The 24799-nt window shown below is 38.7% G+C and overlaps 1 protein-coding gene and 1 pseudogene across 1 annotated transcript; one reads left to right on the top strand and one right to left on the bottom strand.

Annotated features, from left to right (window-relative positions):
* The window catches only part of LOC148294601 (glutathione S-transferase U9-like), a 59003-nt pseudogene that overhangs the window by 11264 nt on the left and 22940 nt on the right, over positions 1-24799 (bottom strand).
* On the top strand, positions 4156-4937 carry LOC110762389 (glutathione S-transferase U9-like). The gene is made up of 2 exons (XM_021965027.2): positions 4156-4473; positions 4557-4937. The coding sequence occupies exons 1-2, from the start codon at positions 4156-4158 to the stop codon at positions 4935-4937; spliced, it is 699 nt and encodes a 232-aa protein (XP_021820719.2).

Below are 24799 nucleotides of genomic sequence, written 5' to 3'. Positions count from 1 at the left end.
GACCAAGATTATAAAGTTCTGTAGGACATATCTACATGACTTAAAATGTTTCACTTGAGATGATAGGTTCTCACTTTCAAAAGGCTATAGCCTTGATCACGATGAGGTCCAAACCTCCTGATTATGTATAGAGGTTTGAATTTTTTTTTCAATTCAGCTGTATCATGGCTTGTAACCATTTCTATGGAAGTGCCGCGCACAGTTTGCAGCCTCGGCATAAAAGTGAAGATGGAGATCAATGTCACAGTTTTATATCAAATCAAGAAGGAAATTCCAATGCTGCGGCTTATAAAACTAAGAAGGGTTCATAGAGCAAGCACTTTCTGTACACTACAGACAGATTGTAGAAGCTTACAGGAAATTGGACTATAACTAGCTATGAGGGTTATTGTAGGTCAATTTTTCATTAAGACATTAGCCAACCTTCTCCTTTAGGTCCACCTCATGGCTTCCTCCGACTCCACCATCTCCCTCCCTAGCCCCAACTCTTCTCATTTTTATCAAGCTCACTCACTCCAACTATTTCTTTTTTCATTTTTAAGTATCACCGGTCGGCTATACTGTTTTTAAATTTTGTTTTCAAATATAACGGAGTGGCTTTGCTTTTTAAATATATTTGAATATTTAAATAGTACTAATTTTTTTTAAGTATATACGAGCGGCTATACTATTTTAGTGTTTAGAAATATCGTATAGCCGAGCGGCTATACTATTTTTAAATTTAGTTTTCCATATTGCCGCGTGGCTGTACTATTTTTTTTTTATCCGAATATTTAAATAGTATAGCCGGGCAGCTATGTTATTTTTTATTTATTTTAAGTATAGCCGCGCCGCTATACGCTTCGTTGTCGTTGCTGTGGTTAGGTGAAGTGAACATGTTGTTTAGGAGAGAGCGAAGAGAGAAGAGAGTAAGGCGAAAGAGGAAAAGAGACCTAGTATACATATATGGGACAAAAGTCCGTGAACTTCATTCAAACTAACAACAGTTCCTTAAACATATGCTTTAAAAATAAGGAGTTATCTAATCTAATCCAATCCAATACTAGTCATCAAACGAGACCTAACCGCTAGTTTAATCCTCAACTAATTAAACATATAGTTTGGTTGGACATTATTTTTTTTTTCCACCATTCAAATTTTCTTGTCGACTTCTAGAATCAAATTGAAAGATTATTACGTTTTATAAATTACTCTTAGTATTACTTAATGAGTAAAGCCACGACAATTCTTTAAATAGTCTATTATCTTTATGAAACAATCTTATTTTCCTTCATATAGAACCAACTTCATCTCATGAAAGGCCAAATGATGTATGAATCAGGTTATCTTTGAAATCAGGGGGAAAAAAAAATTAACAATAGTATAGCCGGACGGCTATACTATATTTTTTAAAATTCTTAAGTATAGCCGCTCGGCTTTGCGTTTTAAATATATTTGAATATTTAAATAGTATAGCCCGGCTAAACTATTACATTGGTCCTTGGGTATTACTAATACAAAACCAGAGAGCTGCCCAAACGAAACAGAAACAGGGAAAAAAACAAAAGACAGAGAGGCTGTCCAAATTCATTTATTCTTGATTTTATTGAGTGTGGCTACAGCTTCTTGCATATTAATCCTCTGTGCCGGAGATTCTGCAAAACAAGCGAGAGCTAATCTAATGATGGATGATAAGAAATCCCTCCTATGTCTTCCTAAGTAAATTGGCATCCATAATTTCATCTATTGTTGCATATGGTAATAGTGAACTTGAAATCCATTGCTTTAAACATTCATAACTTCATATGTGTCTTCCTGAGTAAATTGGCATCCATAACTTCATCTACTGTTGGCTTTCTTCTTGTGAATGTTTCCATCAGGACAACAACTGTATACATCCCCTCTTGTTGAAACTATTTCTTCCATTCCATACTCTGCAATATTATATAATTAATTCTATAATAAGTCTTTGGTGCCAGCCAAAGTTCTTTTAATTAACCCTTTGTTTTTCCTACATTTAAAAGAAAGAGGCCCTCCTACCACTACCTTCATTCCGAGGCTCATCTTGTCCAACAAAAGAGGAGGCTCCAACAATTTGATCAAGTCCTTCTTACACAATGGCGGGGAAATTGGTCCGCACCACCTCATGGAAGCAGCCATCGCTTACTAAGAGTATCAAACTTTAGTTGTAGTTGACTGACCTCTCAACTTAAAGTAATGATGATCGATCAATCCCTTGGGTTGGACTGGATTATCACTAGCTAGATTCCTAAGCATCATTAGCTTTATTATATTGTGTGGATTGATATCATGTATAAGTTTTGGCTTGCAATTCAATCTTAAAAGTGCATTGCCCCCTAAAAGTTCATTGGTAATTGTGCAATGTTGATAGGAATGGGAAAAGGAAAACAGTTCCACATAATCAAATCTCCAATACCACTACGGATTCTAAATTGTTTTTCATTAAAAAAGAAATTAATGACAGTTGATTTGATTTTGTGTGTTAATTGAGGACATGACAGCAATAGAATTAATGACTATGACACCTTAAATTCTACTGCAATTACTGCAAATGCATGTAAGAGTTGAAAGCAATACAAAAACAAATTTAAATTAATTCATCCTTACAAAAAATTAGACAAATCGGAAACCGTTTCGATATCCAATTGTGTCTTACAAAATCAACGAACAACGATGCATCAAGAAAGTACTCAAATTTCAATAACACAATTGAGTGGTCAAATTATATCGGATTCAAGTGATTTTTTGTAAAGATGATCTTTGAATGAGTATCTACAAAATAGACGGTTTGGATTAGTAAAATATAATCCGGAGTAGGGCCTACAAGGAGTGTCCCTCAAATAAGCTTGTTTGAGGGATCCCTCAATGGAAGCTCTCTGTATATATATATATTACAATCACCATACGAAATTCTTTGAGGTTTTAGTAGAATAATATTAGTCAAATTCTTATTTATGGTAACTAATAAGAGGGTAGTTAGTTAGGCTAATTAACCTTAAATGGGATATTGAAATTGCTTGATTACCCTGAAATAAGAGATACTCAATTTCTCCAACAACTCTAGCCAAGAAAATCGATATCAATCCTCCCAGCAGAGAGGAGAGAGAGAGAGAGAGAGAGAGAGAGAGAGAGAGCACCAACCAACCGGGCGGGTCTGGGCGGCGCTAGGCGGGTCTGGGTGCCAGGGTGGGTCTGGTTCTTTTCTTTTGTTCTTTAAGCCTACTGCATAGCCATTTTCCAAACTTATGCACTGCAGGGCTGGTCTAGGCGGCGCTGGGAGGGTCTGGGCGGCGCTAGGCGGAGCTAGGCGGGTCTAGGTGCCAGGGTGGGTCTGGTTATTTAACTGACGGTGATGATGATGACCACGACGACTACTGCGACCAACTTGATGTTGATCTTTTCGTATCCGCGGCTGCAAAGTGTTGCACTGACAAAGACCCCGCAAAGGGCTACCGCGCCCGCTCTGTTTTGCTGCGTGAAAGCATCGGGAGGAGGCTTTTCCCTCCGGAATCAGATCAACTACAAGAGTGGGAACGGCTGAGGAAGGAGGTTTTGGAGCCCTTGACCAAGTACTACAGTCGTCAATACCGAGAGCTCCTTTCCGACGATTTCTACCATCGTGAAGCCCTCGAGCACCGTGAGGTTAAGAAGTATGTGGAGGAGGTGAAGGCAGTATAGCCGCACGGCTTTACGGTGGTCTTTTTTTATAATTAGTATAGCCGTCCGGCTGTACTCTTTACTTAATATTGGATTACCAAACACTGGTGATGAGCTCATTGACCAGAGAAAAGCAGTTCTTTATCTTCTTTTTTTCCTCAAAGAGGCCATTGACATTTTCGTCAATTTGCAACATTACAATTCTTATGGAGCATCTAGTTATCTTACAGCTAACTCTACAAAACCGTTTATCTGTAATGTTTTGGTTCTTCTTAAAATGAAAATATTTTAAGATATCGATGACTACAGGTTCCCTTGAGGAAGAAGGAACTGATGTATTAGCTGGTCAATGCCCTTATCAGCAATGCATTTTTTAAAGGATGAATTCTTCATCAGGACTTGACATACAAGTTAAGAAGAAAAATGGAACTCTATAAAAAGCTGCAGTAACATTTGACTCCAACATCCAACCCAAAACTGAAAAAGAGTGTGAAAGAGATGGCCGAAGGAAACAAGGTGGCCCTGCATGGATCGTGGAGCCTTTACACAAAGAGAGTGGAACTGGCCTTGAAAACAAAAGGCATCCCTTTTGAGTTTGTGGAAGAAGATCTGAAAAACAAGAGCCCATTGCTCCTCAAGTACAATCCTGTCTACAAAAAAGTTCCTGTGCTTGTCCACAATGGAAAGCCTATTGTTGAGTCACTCATCATTCTTGAGTACATTGATGAGACATGGAAAACTGGTCCTGGACTTCTGCCTGAGGATCCTTACAAAAGGGCCCGAGTTCGCTTCTGGGCTAGCTTTGTCCACCAACAGGTTTCTAAGTTTTGTCAAAGAAATTAATGAGATTTTTTCAGCTAAAATTTTAGTGGATTAATGGTTACAAGTTTTGAGTGCAGGTATTTGAAAGTCTGTCCTTGGCCTGCAGATCTGATGGAGAAGTACAAGAGAAAGCCATCAAGGAATTGCTTGAAAAATTAAAGACATTTGAAGAGGGAATGAAGGAATTTTTCCCAGATGGCATCGCTTCGATCGAAAGAAGCAAGACTTTGGGACTTCTGGACATTGTGTTGTGTTCAGTATTTGGACCTCATAAAGTTCAAGAAGCACTTCTTGGTATCAAAATTATAGATCCAGAGAAGACCCCACTAATATTTTCTTGGGTGACAGCTCTAACTGAACTGCCTTTGGTGAAAGAGCTAACCCCTCCTCATGAAAAGCTGCTAGCTATTCTTCAGTTGTTCAGAAATAATGCCCTCAGATCCGGTGCTGCTGCTTGACCTTATGTTACATCAGTATTTTTATTTGTAATTTCAGATTTGGGATACTAAATGATGTCACACATTACATACAAATAAAAATAAGCCCAAATATAAACAAATAAAACATCGCTATATGATTTGAAATCCAAAATTTGGAATATGATTTTGGTGTGTTAAAAATGCCCTTAGTTTCTATGAGTGTTTGTTTAATTTGCTGTTCTGTTTTCCTGGGGAACAAGTCAAAAACAGCTAGCAAGCCTTAGCCAAAGTTTTTTTTCGAAACCACAGATAACGGTTGTCTAACAACAAAAAGGGGTGACATGAAAGCAATACAAAAATGAATTTAAATTAATTAATTAATATATATATATATATATTACAATCACCATACGAAATTCTTTGAGGTTTTAGTAGAATAATATTAGTCAAATTCTTACTTATGGTAACTAATAAGAGGGTAATTAGTTAGGCTAATTAACCTTAAATGGGATATTGAAATTGGATGACGCGGCCCGGATATAGGTGGTGGACATATATAGTAGAACAAGTGTTATTGGCCTGAGAAGGAGGAAAATGGAACTCCTTGCTGTTCAAGTCACTACCAGAATCCATAATCAGTTCTAGAATCATTTTCTCCAACAACTCTAGCCAAGAAAATCGATATCAGTCCTCCCAGCAGAGGAGAGAGAGAGAGAGCACCAACCAACCAACCACTGTTCTGTTAGCTTCCTTCTTGTGAATGTCTCCATCACTACAATTCCAAAACTTATGCACTGCAGGGCTGGTCTAGGCGGCGCTGGGAGGGTCTGGGCGGCGCTAGGCTGGTCAGGGCGGTGCTAGGCGGGTCTAGGAGGCGCTAGGCGGGTCTGGGTGCCAAGGTGGGTCTGGTTCTTTTCTTTTGTTCTTTAAGCCTACTGCATAGCCATTTTTCAAACTTATGCACTGCAGGACTGGTTTAGGCGGCGCTGGGAGGGTCTGGGAGCGCTAGGCGGGTCTGGGCGGAGCTAGGCGGCTCTAGGTGGCGCTAGGCGGGTCTGGGTGCCAGGATGGGTCTGGTTCTTTTCTTTTGTTCTTTCAGTCTACTGCATAGCCATTTTTCAAACTTATGCACTGCAGGGCTGGTCTAGGCGGCGCTGGGAGGGTCTGGGCGGCGCTAGGCTGGTCTGGGCGGAGCTAGGCGGGTCTGGGCGGAGCTAGGCGGCTCTAGGAGGCGCTAGGCTGGTCTGGGGTGCCAGGGTGGGTCTTGTTATTAACTGACGGTGGAATAATACAGCCGGATGCTTTGCTTCCAAATGTATGAGATCATAAAATATGTACGAAAGGAGGATGTTCGGGAAGCGGTTGAGCTTCAGTGGAAGGCAATGGTGGAGGACATAAAGCAGGGGGAGGGTTTGGGCAAATTCAAAAACTGCTTGGTGGTGGGCTATCATGCGCTGAACTATGAAGATGCAGAGGCCTATGCAGAGGCGGGCTTGGAAATTCTGGTGTCTGAAGTGAATGAAGAGCCATGGAAAGGAAAGATAATAAAATACTGTTTATTATAAAAACAGTATAGCCGCACGGCTGTACGGTGGTCTTTTTTTATAATTAGTATAGCCGATCGGCTCTACTCTTTACTTAATATTGGATTACCAAACACTGGTGATGAGCTCATTGACCAGAGAAAAGCAGTTCTTTATCTTCTTTTTTTCCTCAAAGAGGCCATTGACATTTTAGTCAATAGTCAAACGGATGACCTTAGACTGAACAATGCTTTTAGAGAAAGGAGCGCATATTCTTAGGAATTCGACCACATTTTCTTGAGCAATAACTTTAAACGTATCTACTATTTTTATGTGGCTTGAAAGACTTGAATTTTTGTACTTTTGTTCATTCAATGTCAGAGTTGCTAATTATATACTGTTCTTCCAAATTGGTTTAAGCCACACTTTGTTCTAGTTAAGTTTATTATCTGTTCTCCTCTGCCATCTCTTTCTCTCCCCCTCTGACCTTTTACTCGGTTGTCATTCTGTCGGCATATTAATATAGAGTTTTATCCATTTCCTTAACTTGCTTGACAAATCTGCATAAACAAAGATGCTAACTTTTCAACTTTTCAAGAGAAAGGGCCTCAATCTATATCAATAGTCGTGTAATGCTAGATTTAACAATAAATGGCTATACAATTTTCTAGGTCATAACAATCAGAAATATTAGTAGATGCACCTTTCATGTGAAGTTTTCCAAAAGATAATGTAATGCATTCTTTGGATTACCAAACCCTGGTGATGAGCTCATTGACCAGAGAAAAGCAGTTCTTATCTACTTTTTTTTTTCCCTCAACGAGGCCATCGTCATTTTTGTGTATTTGCAAACATTATAATTCTTATGGAGCATCTAGTTTATCTTACAGCTAACTGTACAAAAAAACATTTTTCTGTAAGGTCTTATTGTTAGAGACCATCTGTAATGTTTGGTTCAACTTAAATTGTAGATATTCCTCTGTTGATCAAAAGTCAACGTGGGAAAGGACATATTTTTTTATCTTCAGACCAAAAAATGAAAATATTTTAAGATATCAATGACTACAGGTTCCCTTGAGGAAGAAGGAAATGATCTATTAGCTAAAGGTCAATGCCCTTATCACCAATATGCATTTTTTAAAGGATGAATTCTTCATCAATACTTGACAAACAAGTTAAGAAGAAGAATGGAACTTAAGTCCATGGAAAGGAAAGCTCATTGGTGTCTGAACTGAGTGAAGAGCCATGGAAAGGAAAGCTCATTGGTGGAGAAGATGAGCCAGACTGGATAAAAGGCGATCATGATCTTAAGTCCAAGTACGAGTTGGCATGGAAATCCAAATGTAGTGTTTTGGGGGCGATTGATTTAATTTTGGAGGTGGGTGTGAATATGAATTTAAAGGTAGAGCAGATGATCAAGATGGTGATTGTGTTCACCGAACTACAACTACCTGATACAACCACCACCTGGGAGTTTCAAAAAGAGTTACTCCAAAGCGAGTTTGAGGCAATACAGAGCAAGTTCAAGGACAAAGGGTACGGGGATTATGTTGTGCCACACATTTTGTATTGGCACATTTCTAAGGATGAGGATTTCTAGATTTGTACACAACATTCAGGGTTCACGCTGTTGAGTGGAGGCTCTGACAATTTGATCAAGTCGTTCTTACACAATGGCGGGGAAATTGGTCCGCACCATCTCATGGAAGCAGCCATCGCTTACAAAGAGTATCAAACTTTAGTTGTACTCGACTGACCTCTGAACTTAAAGTGATGATGATCGATCAATCCCTTGGGTTGGACTGAATTATCACTAGCTCATTGCAGTTGTATATACTCGTAGCAGATGAAAAGTAGAGATTTCTACAGGAACATACATAAGCGACCAAGATTATAAAGTTCTGTAGGACATATCTACATGACTTAAAATGTTTCACCTGAGATGATAGGTTCTCACTTTCTAAAGGCTATAGCCTTGATCACGATGAGGTTCAAACCTCCTGATTATGTATAGAGGTTTGAAATTTTTTTTCAATTCAGCTGTATAATATTATTTTCTTTTCTACATATGAGTAGCTTATATAATGTTTTCTAATGTCTTTAAAAATATACATACATAAATTATTGTACATGTGTTTGGCCTTGAATGTTAAGTTAAAGACATTGGCAGAATCATGGCTTGTAACCATTTCTATGGTAGCGCCGCGCACAGTTTGCAGCCTCGGCATAAAAGTGAAGATGGAGATCAATGTCACAGTTTTATATCAAATCAAGAAGGAAATTCCAATGCTGCGGCTTATAAAACTAAGAAGGGTTCATAGAGCAAGCACTTTCTGTACACTACAGGAATATTGTAGAGGCTTATAGGAAATTGGACTATGAGGGTTATTGTAGGTCAATTTTTCATTAAGACATTAGCCAACCTTCTCCTTTAGGTCCACTTCATGGCTTCCTCCGACTCCACCATCTCCCTCCCTAGCCCCAACTCTTCTCATTTTTATCAAGCTCACTCACTCCAACTATTTCTTTTTTAATTTGCCGCTCGGCTATACTGTTTTTAAATTTTGTTTTCAAATATAACGGCGCGGCTCTGCGTTTTAAATATATTCGAATATTTAAATAGTACTAATATTTTTTTTAAGTATATCCGAGCGGCTATACTATTTTAGTGTTTAGAAATATAGTACAGCCGAGCGGCTATACTATTTTTCATTTAGTTTTCAGTGCACGGCTGTAATATTTTTTATTTATCCGAATATTTAAATAGTATAGCCAAGCAGCTATGTTATTTTTTATTTATTTTAAGTATAGGCGGCTATACGCTTTGTTGTCGTTGCTGTGGTGAGGTGAACATGTTGTTTAGGAGAGAGCGAAGAGAGAAGAGAATAAGGCTAAAGAGGAAAAGAGACTTAGGGCTCGTTTGGGAGTGCTTTTGGAAGGGCTAAAAGTGCTTTCTGACAACCGAAAGCGCTTCTAATGGCGTTTGGCAGAAAAGTTCAGAAGTGCTTATGGGCCATAGAAACGCTTTCTGGAGAAACACCTGCCATGTGCTTCTTCAAGAAGCACTCCCAAGTGCTTTTTTAGGAAGCGCTTCGGCTTTTTATGAAAGTTTCAACAACTTTATAATAAAAACGCTTTTGTTAGAAGCGCTTATGAGCAGAAGTGCTTCCTAAAGAAGCAGTCCCAAACGAGCCATTAGTATACATATATGGGACAAAAGTCTGTGAACTTCATTCAAACTACCAATAGTTCCTTAAACATATGCTTTAAAAATAAGGAGTTATCTAATCTAATCGAATCCAATACTAGTCATCAAACGAGACCTAACTGCTAGGTTAATCCTCAACTAATTAAGCATATAGTTTGGTTGGACCTTTTTTTTTTTTTTTTTTCCACCATTCAAATTTTGTTGCCGACTTCTAAAATCAAATTGAAAGATTATTACGTTTTATAAATTACTCTTAGTATTACTTAATGAGTAAAGCCACGACAATTCTTTAAATAGTCTATTATCTTTATGAAACAATCTTATTTTCCTTTCATATAGAACCAACTTCATCTCATGAAAGGCCAAATGATGTAAGAATCAGGTTGTCTTTGAAATCAGGGAAAAAAAATTTAACAATAGTATAGCCGGCCATCGATACTATATATTTTAAAATTCTTAAGTATAGCCGCTCGGCTTTGCGTTTTAAATATATTCGGGTTCTTGGGTATTACTAATACAAAACCAGAGAGCTGCCCAAACGAAACAGAAACAGGGAAAAAAACAAAAGACAAAGAGGCTGTCCAAACTCTGCAATGTTATATATGTGATTTTAGTATATACGATGAAAAGAAAATCACAAGTTGACCTTCTTCATCATGAAGAAAAGGATTGTCCTTCAAAAGCTTATTCTTGATTTTATTGAGTGTGGCTACAGCTTCTTGCATATTAATCCTCTGTGCCAGTGATTCTGCAGAACAAGCAAGAGCTAATCTAATGATGGATGATAAGAAATCCCTCCTGGTCTCAACACCATGATTCTCCTTCTGTGTCTTCCTGAGTAAATTGGCATCCATAACTTCATCTATTGTTGGATATGGTAATAGTGAATTTACAATCCATTGCTTTAAACTCATTTTCCCAACAAACATCTCATCTGTTGGCTTCCTTCTTGTAAATGTTTCCATCAGGACAACACCAAAACTGTATACATCCCCTCTTGTTGAAACTATTCCTTCCATTCCATACTCTGCAATTGTGAAACCCCGTATTTTTAAATAAATAAATGTATATATATACATATACATGTATATTATATTTAAGGAAATTAAATATTTTGTTACATATTTAGTTTATAACTTATATATATATATTGTCTTGTATACTAATAAACGTTTATATCTTATTTTATTACATATATTATTCTATTATGATAAATATCTTATTCTACATATATATATATATGGATATGTATTTAATAGTCCTTGTAGTTTTGTCAATTCATAAACCTTATTAATTGTCCTTGTACGTGTCAACTCCTTTTTGTAGCCTTGTCAACCACAACGTGTCTTCCTAACAATAGGGTGCAAGGCCATATTGACAAATTACTTGGACAGTAAGTTTATATCAATCGCCAATACACCCTCCAATAGGAACCGACTTGTTCCTTGTATATATATAGGAAGTTAAGTTGCACAAACAAATGAAAACACACAAAAACCTTGTGTACTAATTGAGGTTGCACACTGCATATGCATCGCATGCAAAGTAAGAGTTTTTGGGAGAGAGAGAAAGAGGAAGAAGATAAAGGAAGAAAGAAAGCTAGTGGTAATATAGTTCCTGGAGGAGTAGAGGTCCCAGCTTGTGTATTTTCTTAACTTGGAATAAGCTTTGAAAATGAGGTAGGGATTTCTTGGGGGCCTTTTACAAAGATTGATTTAATTAAATTTCGTGAGCATTATATTATGCATGATATTATTATTATTGATATTAGATGTTGAAGTGTTGTTAATGATCTATATTATTTTATTAATATTGACATGATCATATGTTATCGGTGATGGCTGGAATTCTTGGGTTGATGGAAAAAAGGGTAATGGAAATAGTCTTTTGTGTAGTTGAGTCTAACTCTTGGTAGGTACCAGGTCTCAGGGATCCCACAGTGCACATGATTTTTTATTGGGTGATTCGGGACTGGCGAAAGGGAGTTAGACAAGATGACTAACAAAAGGGGAAATTATGGGATGATTGAAATGGGTGTTAGTTCATATAAATGGGCATTCGGGACCAAGTGGTATAAGCATGGTATGGGACGTGCATGTCTGCTTATCCAGTTATATGAATTAACAGGATTAGATGAAGAGCATTCATTCATGCATTATTCTTAATTATATGATATTTGGCTGTGTGATTGCATGTCACTTAATTTAGTTATATCAATCTACTGTGGTAAGGTCTCATGTCCCTACTGAGCGGTGGTTGCTCATCCCTCACTCTATTTAATTTTTCAGATGAATTAGTGAACAAGACAAGGACTAAACCAGTTGAGGATGAATTAGATGAGAGTGTTAGAGTTTTATTTATTTATTGTAAATTTGTAAAATTTTGGGAGCTACTTCTATAATAGAAGTTTATTTCAAACCCATGTTTCGGCTTCTTTTTATTTTATTTTACTTTTTATTTTCTCACGCACTAGGCGCGGGGTTTCCACCAATCCCCAGGTCCGGGGCGTGACAGCAATATTATATAATTAATTCTATAATTAGTCTTTGGTGCCAGCCAAAGTTCTTTTAATTAACCCTTTGTTTTTCCTACATTTAAAAGAAAGAGGCACTCCTGCCACTACCTTCATTCCGAGGCTCATCTTGTCCAACAAAAGAGGAGGCTCCGACAATTTGATCAAGTCCTTCTTACACAATGGCGGGGAAATTGGTCTGGACCATCTCATGGAAGCAGCCATCGCTTACAAAGAGTATCAAACTTTAGTTGTAGTTGACTGACCTCTCAACGTAAAGTAATGATGATCGATCAATCCCTTGGGTTGGACTGGATTATCACTAGTTAGATTCCTAAGCATCATTTGCTTTATTATATTATGTGGATTGACATCATGTATAAGTTTTGGCTTGCATTTCAATCTTAAAAGTGCATTGCCCCCTAAAAGTTCATTTGGTAATTGTATGTTGATAGGAATGGGAAAAGGAAAACAGTTCCACATAATCAAATCTCCAATACCACTACGGATTCTAAATTGTTTTTCATTAAAAAAGAAATTAATGACTGTTGATTTGATTTTGTGTGTTAATTGAGGACATGATAGCAATAGAATTAATGACTATGACACCTTAAATTCTACTGCAATTACTGCAAATGCATGTAAGAGTTGAAAGCAATACAAAAACGAATTTAAATTCATTCATATATATTACAATCACCATACGAAATTCTTTGAGGTTTTAGTAGAATAATATTAGTCATATTCTTATTTATGGTAACTAATAAGAGGGTAGTTAGTTAGGCTAATTAACCTTAAATGGGATATTGAAATCGCTTGATTACCCTGAAATAAGAGATCCTCAAATTGGATGACGCAGCCCGGATATAGAAGGTGGACATATATAGTAGAAAAAGTGTTATTGGCCTGAGAAGGAGGAAAATGGAACTCCTTGCTGTTCAAGTCATTACCAGAATCCATAATCAATTCTAGAATCATTTTCTCCAACAACTCTAGCCAAGAAAATCGATATCAATCCTCCCAGCAGAGGAGAGACAGAGAGAGAGCACCAACCAATCGGGCGGGTCTGGGCGGCGTTAGGCGGGTCTGGGTGCCAGGGTGGGTCTGGTTCTTTTCTTTTGTTCTTTAAGCCTACTGCATAGCCATTTTTCAAACTTATGCACTGCATGGCTGGTCTAGGCGGCCCCGGGAAGGTCTTGGCGGCGCTAGGCGGGTCTGGGCGGAGCTAGGCGGGTCTACGTGGCACTAGGCTTGTCTGGGTGCCAGGGTGGATCTGGTTATTTAACTGACGGTGATGATGATGACCATGACGACTTTTGCGACCAACTTGATGTTGATCTTTTCGTATCCGCGGCTGCAAAGTGTTGCACTGACAAAGACCCCGCAAAGGGCTACTGCGCCCGCTCTGTTTTGCTGCGTGAAAGCATCGGGAGGAGGCTTTTACCTCCGGAATCAGATCAACTACAAGAGTGAGAACGGCTGAGGAAGGAGGTTTTGGTGCCCTTGACCAAGTACTACAGTCGTCAATACCGAGAGCTCCTTTCCGACGATTGCTACCATCGTGAAGCCCTCGAGAGCGCCGTGTGGTTAAGAAGTATTTGGAGGAGGTGAAGGCGGCAACTGCAGAAGCAGGAGGCAATCTAAGAGGTGGAATAATACAGCCGGATGCTTTGCTTCCAAATGAGATCATAAAATATGTACAAAAGGAGGATGTCCGGGAAGCGGTTGAGCTTCAGTGGAAGGCAATGGTGGAGGACATAAAGCAGGGGGAGGGTTTGGGCAAATTCAAAAACTGCTTGGTGGTGGGCAGAGCCGGTCCATTGATTTCGGAGGCCCTGTGCAAATATGGATGTCGAGGCCCTACATATACAAGTAGGGAAAAAAAATCCATTTAGAAACAAAATTTTTTGACACGGGAGGAACACCTTCGGAAAGAGCTTCCCAGAAAAATTTCTTTAGTCACTCTTCCAAATCACAGAGCTGATAAATTGATTTTCCAATTTCAATGCTCGGTGAATTCTCATGTGAATGAGGGAGGGAGAAAAGAACTGTGATTTTGGGGAAAGTGCTAAAGCTTGGGTTTTTACAATCCAAAATTTGATGGAAGAGGTGTTGTGAAAAATGGACAAACACTTTCACTCACTCCCCTAATGATCTTGTTGTTGATGGACTTTGTGACACACACAATGATGGATGAATCACACACACACACACACTTGAGACAACAACCAAGCACAAAGTGACACAAGAATTTATAGAGGTTCAGCAATTGCCTACATCCTCTTGGTGTTCCCCTTGAGAAATTCACTTCATGAAAGAATAAGTTACAACTTTGGTTTTACACAGAAAACCCCCTTAGAACTCTATTCTCTCCCCAAGCTCTCTTTTCTCTCACACCCCTTGCTCAACACTTTGATGCACTTGTGAACACTCTCACAACCCTTGGTGTTTCCCTCCTTGGTGTCTAGACTCTCAAGACCCCAACTCAGCTCCTAACTTGAACTGATTGCTCTCCCTCACGTTCTCCCTTGGTGAGTTAACCTCCTTTGAACACAATAGCACCCAGCTACTTGACCACCTTGAGTTTAACCACACATTGTTTCTGCTTCAGCCACTTCCTCTTATTCAACTTGTTTTCTCCCTTGTGTTATCTTACTTCATCCCATTACCTACACAAGTCAATGGACAAGAGATAGGATATCTGATTGTCCTCCACGTTCTTTCCTTTTAGTCACCACTTAGACTAAGGGTCAGATCAAGTAGGTAATACAATCCCACTCAGCCACCTCCATTAAACCAGAAAATGGAGAGGAGATTATTCAAAATAAGATAACCAATTGGCCATGAGTGCTCTCCCAACTATCCAGCAGGTAGTCAACCCTCTTTTACCTCAGAAGTGACCCACAAAGCCTCTGAAATCTTGTGGAAAGCGATAGCCATCGAAAACACAGTTGAAAACACGTAAGAAATCGTCACAGCACAACTGGGACGACCGGTCGCCAGGAACTGGCGACCGGTCGCTTTTGGACTGAGGCTTCAGTTTCGATTCTGTTTCTTTACGACCGGTCGCAAATGGCACGCGACCGGTCGCTCATGCTTCCTGCGACCGGTGGCAAAGAACTAGCGACCGGTCGCCCCATGAATTTGCTCCAGACTTCGAATCTGCTCCAAAACGACCGGTCGCCCAAACCTAGCGACCGGTCGCATCCTGAGACACATGCATCCTTAAATGTGAGCCATTTTCCAACAAGAGGGTGGTACACTGGTACTGAAGAGAAAGGGATTTATTTTGATAGAGGAGAGTGAGAGAGACTCACTGAAAGAGAAAATAATATTATAATGGTTTTGCAGCGCGAGAGTTGGGAGGAGGAAAACACAGGTTTCAAACCATAATAAATAAATAAAAAGAAGAGTTGCAGCGTGAGAATTGGGAATAGGAAAACGAATTAAATTAGAGCATCTACTCTCTAAGTCGTGGAAGTTGTTGATGATTAATATTCAATTCAATTTTGGTTTTGGTTTTGGTTTTGGTTTTGGGGGCTTGCATGTGGCGTTGTGGGGTGATATTTAATATTTCATTTTTATTTTCATGTTTTAATTAATTGAATGCGTTGACTCGGAAAAATTTGGGGCCCTTAAATTTTGGGGGCCCTGTGCGGTCGCACAGCTCGCACACCCCATGGGCCGCCTCTGGTGGTGGGCTATCATGCGCTGAACTATGAAGATGCAGAGACCTATGCAGAGGCGGGCTTGGAAATTCTGGTGTCTGAAGTGAATGAAGAGCCATGGAAAGGAAAGCTCATTGGTGGAGAAGATGAGCCAGACTGGATAAAAGGCGATCATGATCTGAAGTCCAAGTACGAGTTGGCATGGAAATCCGAATGTAGTGTTTTGGGGGCGATTGATTTAATTTTGGAGGTGGGTGTGAATATGAATTTAAAGGTAGAGCAGATGATCAAGAAGGTGATTGTGTTCACCGAACTACAACCACTTGATACAACCACCACTTGGGAGTTTCAATACGAGTTACTCCGGAGCGAGTTTGAGGCAATACAGAGCAAGTTCAAGGACAAAGGGTACGGGGATGATGTTGTACCACACATTTTGTATTGGCATGTTTCTAAGGATGAGGATTTCTGGATTTGTACACAACATTCAGGGTTCACGCTGTTGAGTGGAGGCTTCGACAATTTGATCAAGTCCTTCTTACACAATTGCGGGGAAATTGATCCGCACCATCTCATGGAAGCAGCCATCGCTTACAAAGAGTATCAAACTTTAGTTGTAGTCGACTGACCTCTCAACTTAAAGTGATGATGATCGATCAATCCCTTGGGTTGGACTGAATTATAACTAGCTAGATTCCTAAGCATCATTTGCTTTATTATATTATGTGGATTGATATTATGTTTAAGTTTTGGATTGCAATTCAATTCTTAAAAATGCATTGCCCCCTAAAAGTTCATTTGGTAATTGTGCAATGTTGATAGGAATGGGAAAAGGAAAACAGTTCCACATAATCAAATCTCCAATACCACTACGGATTCTAAATTGTTTTTCATTAAAAAATAAATTAATGATTGTTGATTTGATTTTGTGTGTTAATTAATTGAGGACATGATAGCAATAGAATTAATGACTATGACACCTTAAATTCTACTGCAATTACTGCAAATGCATGTAAGATATTTACACGGTAGGTATTTGAACGAGTCAAAAACAGCTAGCAAGCCTTAGCCAAAGTTTTATTTCGAAACCACAGATAACAACACAAAGGGGTGACATGAAAGCAATACAAAAACGAATTTAAATTAATTCATATATATATATATATTGCAATCACCATACGAAATTCTTTGAGGTTTTAGTAGAATAATATTAGTCAAATTCTTACTTATGGTAACGAGTAAGAGGGTAATTAGTTAGGGTAATTAACCTTAAATGGGATTTTGAAATTGCTTGATTACCTTGAAATAAGAGATATATATTGAAATTGGATGACGCGGCCCGGATATAGAAGGTGGACATATATAGTAGAACAAGTGTTATTGGCTTGAGAAGGAGGAAAATGGAACTCATTGCTGTTCAAGTCACTACTAGAATCCATAATCAGTTCTAGAATCATTTTCTCCAACAACACTAGCCAAGAAAATCGATATCAGTCCTCCCAGCAGAGGAGAAAGGGAGAGAGCACCAACCAACCAACCACTGTTCTGTTGGCTTCCTTCTTGTGAATGTTTCCATCACTACAATTCCAAAACTTGTGCACTGCAGGGCTGGTCTAGGAGGCACTGGGAGGGTCTGGGCGGCGCTAGGCATGTCTAGACGGCGCTGGCGGGTCTGGGTGCCAGGGTGGGTCTGGTTCTTTTCTTTTGTTCTTTAAGCCTACTGCATAGCCATTTTTCAAACTCCTGCATTGCAGGGCTGGTCTAGGCGGCGCTGGGAGGGTCTGGGCGGCGCTAGGCCGGTCTGGGCGGAGCTAGGCGGGTCTTGGAGGGTCTAGGCGGGTCTAGGCGGGTTTAGGTGGCGCTAGGCGGTGCTAGGCGGGTCTGGGTGCCAGGGTGGGTCTGGTTATTTAACTGACGGTGATGATGATAACCGCAACGACTACTGCGACCAACTTGATGTTGATCTTTTCGTATCCGCGTCTGCGAAGTGTTGCACTTGCAAAGACCCCGCAAAGGGCTACCGCGCCCGCTCTGTTTTGCTGCGTGAAAGCATCGGGAGGAGGCTTTTCCCTCCGGAATCAGATCAACTACAAGAATGGGAACGGCTGAGGAAGGAGGTTTTGGTGCCCTTGACCAAGTACTACAGTCGTCAATACCGAGAGCTCCTTTCCGACGATTGCTACCATCGTGAAGCCCTCAAGCGCCGTGTGGTTAAGAAGTATTTGGAGGAGGTGAAGGCGGCAGCTGCAGAAGCAGGAGGCAATCTAAGAGGTGGAATAATACAGCCGGATGCTTTGCTTCCAAATGTGATCATAAAATATGTAAGAAAGGAGGATGTCCGGGAAGCGGTTGAGCTTCAGTGGAAGGCAATGGTGGAGGACATAAAGCAGGGGGAGGGTTTGGGCAAATTCAAAAACTGCTTGGTGGTGGGCTATCATGCGCTGAACTATGAAGATGCAGAGAGGCCTATGCAGAGGCGGGCTTGGAAATTCTGGTGTCTGAAGTGAATGAAGAGCCATGAAAAGGAAAGATAATAAAATACAGTGATGGAGGAAATAGGATGCTAAAGTACGAAGGTGGAAAATATTAGCTAGACTTGATACAAGGACATGATCTTATGTCCAAGTTCGAATTTATGAGAACCATGAGGACCTTCTTCATGAACTGTAATAGCAATGAACCTATGATTTTGGAAGTGTTTGATTTGATTCTGGAAGTGGCTGTGAATGAGAACTTGAAGGCAGAGCAGATGATCAAGAAGGTGATTGTGTTCACCTCCAAAATCTTACGTTCCTTATTACATTCCATGAAAGAGGTCCTCAAGGATCTCATAAATTCGAACTTGGACGTAAGATCACGTCCTTGTATCAAGTCTATCTGATATTTTCCACCACTGTCTTTTAGCATCCTATTTCCTCCATCAGTTTAAAAAAAAATAAGACGAGAGTATTTATGGCATTCGTTGTCTATTTAACTTATTGCTGTAGTGATTTCCAATTTTGTTTTCGATTTGACTGTGTGGTTGTAGATTTCTTCGCCATTTTCTTCAAGCTGTGATCATGCAGGATAACATTTTGCAAACTCAATTGCATTAGATTCACCTAACAACTCTAACTGAGGGGCAGAAAAAGCTCGTCTATTATCTATAGAGCATCAAAGAATGGATGTTGTTTATCCGAAGGAATTTGCTGTGAGTTTGAGCTTATTTTTCATATGGGTTAGACTGAATTTGATCAGATGGTGTCTGGGTTGCATTGGTTTTCAAACTAATGTAAAATTAGAAGATTAAAATGACTAAAATCAAATGCAAAGATCATGGAGATTGTGTCCTTAATTGGCCAGAGTTCATATTTGTTTCCTTGAAATCGTGCTCGATTTTAACTTGTATGAAACTTGAATAAGATGATTGATTGTATTCTCCAATAGTTTGGCGAAAAAAGAAGAGACTGTATTCTCCAATAGATGAAATTTTGATTCTTCAAAAGTTGAATGAGTGGTTTAGGACAATTTCAGCATTTTGTACTCGTAAAACATATATAAAGCCAATAGCTAGAAAAGGAACCTGCGAGAATAGCAGTACCTTGTGAGTTGCCAAAAAATATCCTGATGTATGTTGACCATTAGAAAGAAAAGAACCATTGCAGAAATGCCAACCGAATTTTAGGCATGTGCCCAATTACCAAATCAACTTTTAATTTGCACTTTTAATCACATGGTTTCTTAAAGTGTTGCAATTTATCACCTAGTTTCGTCTACTTTTTTTCAAGAACATATCACATCCCTTTCAGAATGGGCGACTAGGTATAGTTATGGAGGAAATCGATTTCAGCGAGCCCTAATATGTAGATTAACTAAAATATTACCGTGTGTGAAAGCACATGAAACGTTGTAAAACTTGCTCATGTGGATATTTTACTTTTGAAGTTGAACTTTATTAATATTTCCATAATGAATCAAGTTAAATTTGATGATACGGAAGACAACGCGTTGATAATAATATTAAGATGCAGTGATCAATAAGATTGAGGATAGACACAATGGTTTCCTTCGGAACTCTGTGGCGAAAGGAGCCTTTGGTTCTAAGAAAGACATAGGCATAGGACGGGGCAATCAATTGAACCAGTCAGATTGAATTCCAAGCAAAAACTTAAATGTAATATCAGTAAGATTGAAGACATAGGCATAAAGCGTGGCCGTAGTTTTCACTTTGATACAAGATAGCAGAGGATGTTGCTGGCAGACTTAGATATATAGTAAAGGAATCTAGCTCCTGAAACATATATAATAAACCAAACTATAAATTAAAAGGTTATTCCAATCCAAATTATTATTTGATATCTTGATCGCCACCATATCTATACCACACCAGTTTCGATTGAGTCTCAGTCAGTCGACTACCTCGAGAATTTGATTCTCTTCGTGACCAATGGCTGCTTCCATGAGATGGTGCGGGCCTAATTCCCCACCATTTTTCAAGAAGGACTTGAACATATTGTGGGGGAAGCCACTCATGATCGTGAAGCCTGGATGTTGTGTACAAATCCAGGGATGCTCTTCCTCGTTGAAATACAGAATGTGTGGCACCGCATCATCCCCATATTGTGGGAGAACTTGAAGGCAGACCAGATGATCAAGAAGGTGATATATACAGTATGTTCAAGTCCTTGAAAAATGGTGGGGAATTTGGCCCGCACCATCTCATGGAAGCATCCATCGCCCACAAAGAGTATGAAACTCTTGAGGTAGTCGACTGACTAAGAGACTCAACTTCAACTGGTGTGGATGTGGTGGCGACCAAGAATATAAAAATAAATCTGTTGAATTTGGATTGGAATAAACTTTTAATTTAGTTTGCTTTATTGGATATGTTCCAGCAACATCCTCTGCTATTCTATCTTATGTTACATTTAAGTTTTTGCTTGGAATTCAGTCTTACTGCTCCAATTGCTTTGCCCCGTCTTATGCCCTAGGCCTATGTCTTCCTTAGAACCAAAGGCTCATCACGCCTCAGAATTCAAAGGAAACCATTGCGTCTGTCTTCAATATTATAAATTATAATAGTGAGGTTGGCTGTTGTTTCTTTTCTTAGTTTTTTTCCCCTTAGTCCCTCAACGGTCCCTTTTTCGCTCTAATTTCAATTTTCCTGGGGTTAAACAGCTGAGAAGCCAACAGTTTTGTAACCTGTACAATTGTATTGGTGCAGCAGCTGTTAGTTCAAATTGAATTCATTCTGGTTTCTTTTCTTACCACTTGCCTCCTTACCAATAAGGAGATACTCATCCTTCCTACGAATCACAGTTTGACGTATATGCAAAAATAATTCATCAAAAACACAAAAAGAAAAACTTATGCACACATGTCACACTGTTATTGGCAGGAATATAGGAGTTCCTACTTACCTGATAAAGAGGGAAGTATTTCACTAGTTATTATACTAGTTGATGTGTCATTGGTAGCCATTAATCTTAATAATTGTCACTTTTTAATTTGTACCTACAGATACAGTCAACATGAAAAAGAATTTCACTCTTAATTTTACCCCCTCTCAATTTTCTTTTGGCGGCTCATATTGGTGCATAGAGCTTTTTGCCTTTCAATCCAACTAAATCGAAATATGGGTTTCTTTTTTTATTCACTTATTTTTTTCTTGGAAGAGGTGCAAATTAGGAATTGAACCCAATCGGGAATTTTTAAACCTCGTACTTGCCCTGATTTTTCTCAAAATCTACCTCTGTTAGGGCTAGAGATCCGATGAGGACCTGACCCGACGAGAATTTCTGCCATTCCTATCTCATTGTGAATGTAGGAGGAGAAAAACCATTAGTTACAACTTCTTTGTAATTACCTTGATGTATTGGGTTGGGTTGGGTTGGGTTGGGTGTTTTAGGAAAAATAAAAAATGGGGTTGGACTGTTAATGGTGAACAAGATATAGGGTTAAGTTGGGCTAAGAATAAGACTAAATTGAGATTGGGTTTCAAATCGACATTGGGCTAATTCCTAGTGATCCACTCCTCTTTTTCTGGGTTTATAATGCCTGAAAGGATTTGATGCCAAAACATGTTCATGGGGCCCATTAACCATTGAATCTATTTCCCCAATCAACTCCTCTCAATCCAAAGAACTCATATGTAACGGGAATAACACTATTTTGTTATCTCCAGCCCCCGATCAATAACACAATAACACATAAAAAAGTTATACTACATGTCATTACGTTATTTGCCGGAAATAGCAAAAAGTGTGATCCCCGTTACATGAGAGTTTCTCTCACTCTCAACACACCCAAATCATTGGTCACACTTCCCTCGACGCCCAACTCTATATTTTTTGGGAGCTTCTATAAAGAGAGGCCATATTGAGGGGTTATAATGATGGAGTTCAATGCACTCAATTAGACGGCTATTAAGAATCCCCTCATTATAACCCTTTATAACCCCTTATTATAGCGCCTATCACATATTTTCTTCCTTTCTTACCACGGGCCTCTTTTGAAACAAAAACATCAAAAAGATGAGCTGAGCCCAAATCATATACTTATTTTTACCTATTTTATCCCTCTCTCATTTCTCGTATCTTGCAACTTCTAGGTCCCCCCCAACCCCACCCAACTGGCAGGAATTTAAAAAACCAAATAACATCTAAAGCATGTATTTTTTTTTTTCCCTTCTTTTTTTGGTTGTTGATGTGATTACATAAGCACACACCGCACACTGCAGAAATGTAGTTTAATAATGCATCTAACATGATGAATTATAGTTGATATAGATATGACGTGGGCAAAACTAGAGGCAAAATAATATACAAGTTTTATTTTTCTTCTTTTAGTGACGGAATTAATAGTGGCCACTTCCAGGCAAGCTGCATATCATGAGTTGAATATGATTTATAAGTTTGTTGGCCATTTTTATGGTGATGAAACAGAACAATTTGAAAGCTCAGCAGACCCTACTTACATAAGAATACTGTGAGATAATAAGGCATGGTCCCGTCCCCAGTGCCCACGGGACCAAGCCACCTTGGTTGTGTCTTGTGCAGATCTATCTATACTTGTGAAACTTGTACCACATGATTTCCTTAATTCAGGTTTTAGGTTGCGATGGCTAAAGATGCACATGCTTTTGTCCCACTAATTGCTCTATTTGATAGAGATAAAAAATAAAAAAAATAGTTTAATTTATGCGTCCCACTTCTTTTCTTTATGACGGGATAGGGAAATTTTGTCTTTGTTGTCTTTTGGACTGATAGTCAAGTTTAGTGAGATCAGTTTTATGGACCAAATGGAGGGAGAAATTTCTGTGTCATACTTAGTTTGTAATTACGACGGATCTATTGTAACATGGTGTTACTAATATACTTATATTATACATATATTAATACTATATTTTAAGTTCATTTTACCTAATTATTTTGTAACATTTGAATAACGCCACGTGACATTGTAATTGTAACACTCAAAAATATCTTGATCGTAATATAGTCATATGAGGATACTATCCTAAGACGTGTTGTATTATCATCGTCCACCTATATTATATTACATGAATTGATATCATCACATGACGGATGGTGTTAGAGTCCCATTCTAGAAAAGAAAATTATAATGTCTAAGTGAGTAATCAAATAGAGAATATTAAATTGAAAAAGGCAAGAACTTAAGCAAGCTTGGTTGTCACTCTGGCGAGGAACATGGGCTCTCATGACTTTGGCTTTGAAACCCATTACTCTACCACGGTCCACGCATATGCACCACTTTAATGTTTGGTTGGTCTCAAACGAAGCTTCCTTTGAAATGGAGCTAATTCTCTGCCAAAAATTAGGCCTAGCAGGTAAATTTTGTAGCTTTGAAATTGAAGCACGCAGAATTGAGCAGCCTGTGGCTCTGTGAAGCTAGCTGTGTTTCAATAAATTTCGGCTTCATATGCGTTGCTTATAATGCCAATTCAAAAGGAGAGGATATAAAAGCAGCCAAAAGCACTGTTTCATGAGGAACTTATGCACATTATGCATTGCAGCTTCCTGCAAAAGCTTTTACAGTTTACGTTTCGTGAAGGACTGGTGGTCAAGCAAGTCCAACTAAAAATAATCACAGAGAAAAAGTCAAACCCTTCACATGCTGTGCATTTAAGGCCACCATTTTCAATATTTCCAAGGCAATTCTTGGCTTTAGATTTTCCTCTGTCGTCTCGCTCTCAAAAAACCCACTTAATTATGAGAATGATAATTGGACAATGAAAGATAAGCTTTGGATGATCCTCATTGAGAGTTAACACCAGTTGAATGGTTTCAATTTCCAACTTCAATTATATGCAAGTCAAATTAGGTTGAGTAGAAGAGGAAAACCATCTAGGGCCCCATAACTGAGAATTTTAACACTTTACTGTACTTAGGAAAATCACTGGTCTACTAAATTTCTTACTTTTTCGGTCCTTAATTGTGATTAAACCTTCTATGATTGCAACATTGTCATTAAGATCCAAGGTACAAAGTAGTTTTCTCCCTATGCATCATCAATTTCTTTTAAATTGAGATCCAACTACCTCCTTAAATATGAGTCGAACTTAAAAAGTTATTTTTGATGTGTCACTGTGCTACATATATTGAATTATTTTAGTTTTAACATATATCAAACTACATATAGTTCAATCTAATCAGCAAAAAATCAAATTGACCACCCAGTTAATTGGAGAGAAATTAATCTTCTATAATATATATATATATATATATATATATATATATATGTACAAAGAGTTTCTATTGAGGGACGCCCTTATAGGGCTCACTCCACATTTTATTTCACTATTCTAAACCGTCTATTTTTTAGATAATCATTCAAATATCATCTCTACAAAAAATCACTTGAATTCAATATCATTTGACCACTCAATTGAGTTAATGGAATTTTAATACTTTCTTAAAACACCGTGTTTATTAATTTTGTAGGATACAATTGGATGTCAAAACGGTTTCCGATTTGTCTAATTTTTTGCA

Source organism: Prunus avium, chromosome 5 (assembly GCF_965620075.1).
Source record: "Prunus avium chromosome 5, drPruAviu1.hap1.1, whole genome shotgun sequence".
In the NCBI taxonomy this organism is placed as follows: domain Eukaryota; kingdom Viridiplantae; phylum Streptophyta; class Magnoliopsida; order Rosales; family Rosaceae; genus Prunus; species Prunus avium.
The sequence above is the reverse complement of the archived record's forward strand: the minus strand, read 5'-3'. Positions and strand labels throughout refer to the sequence as shown.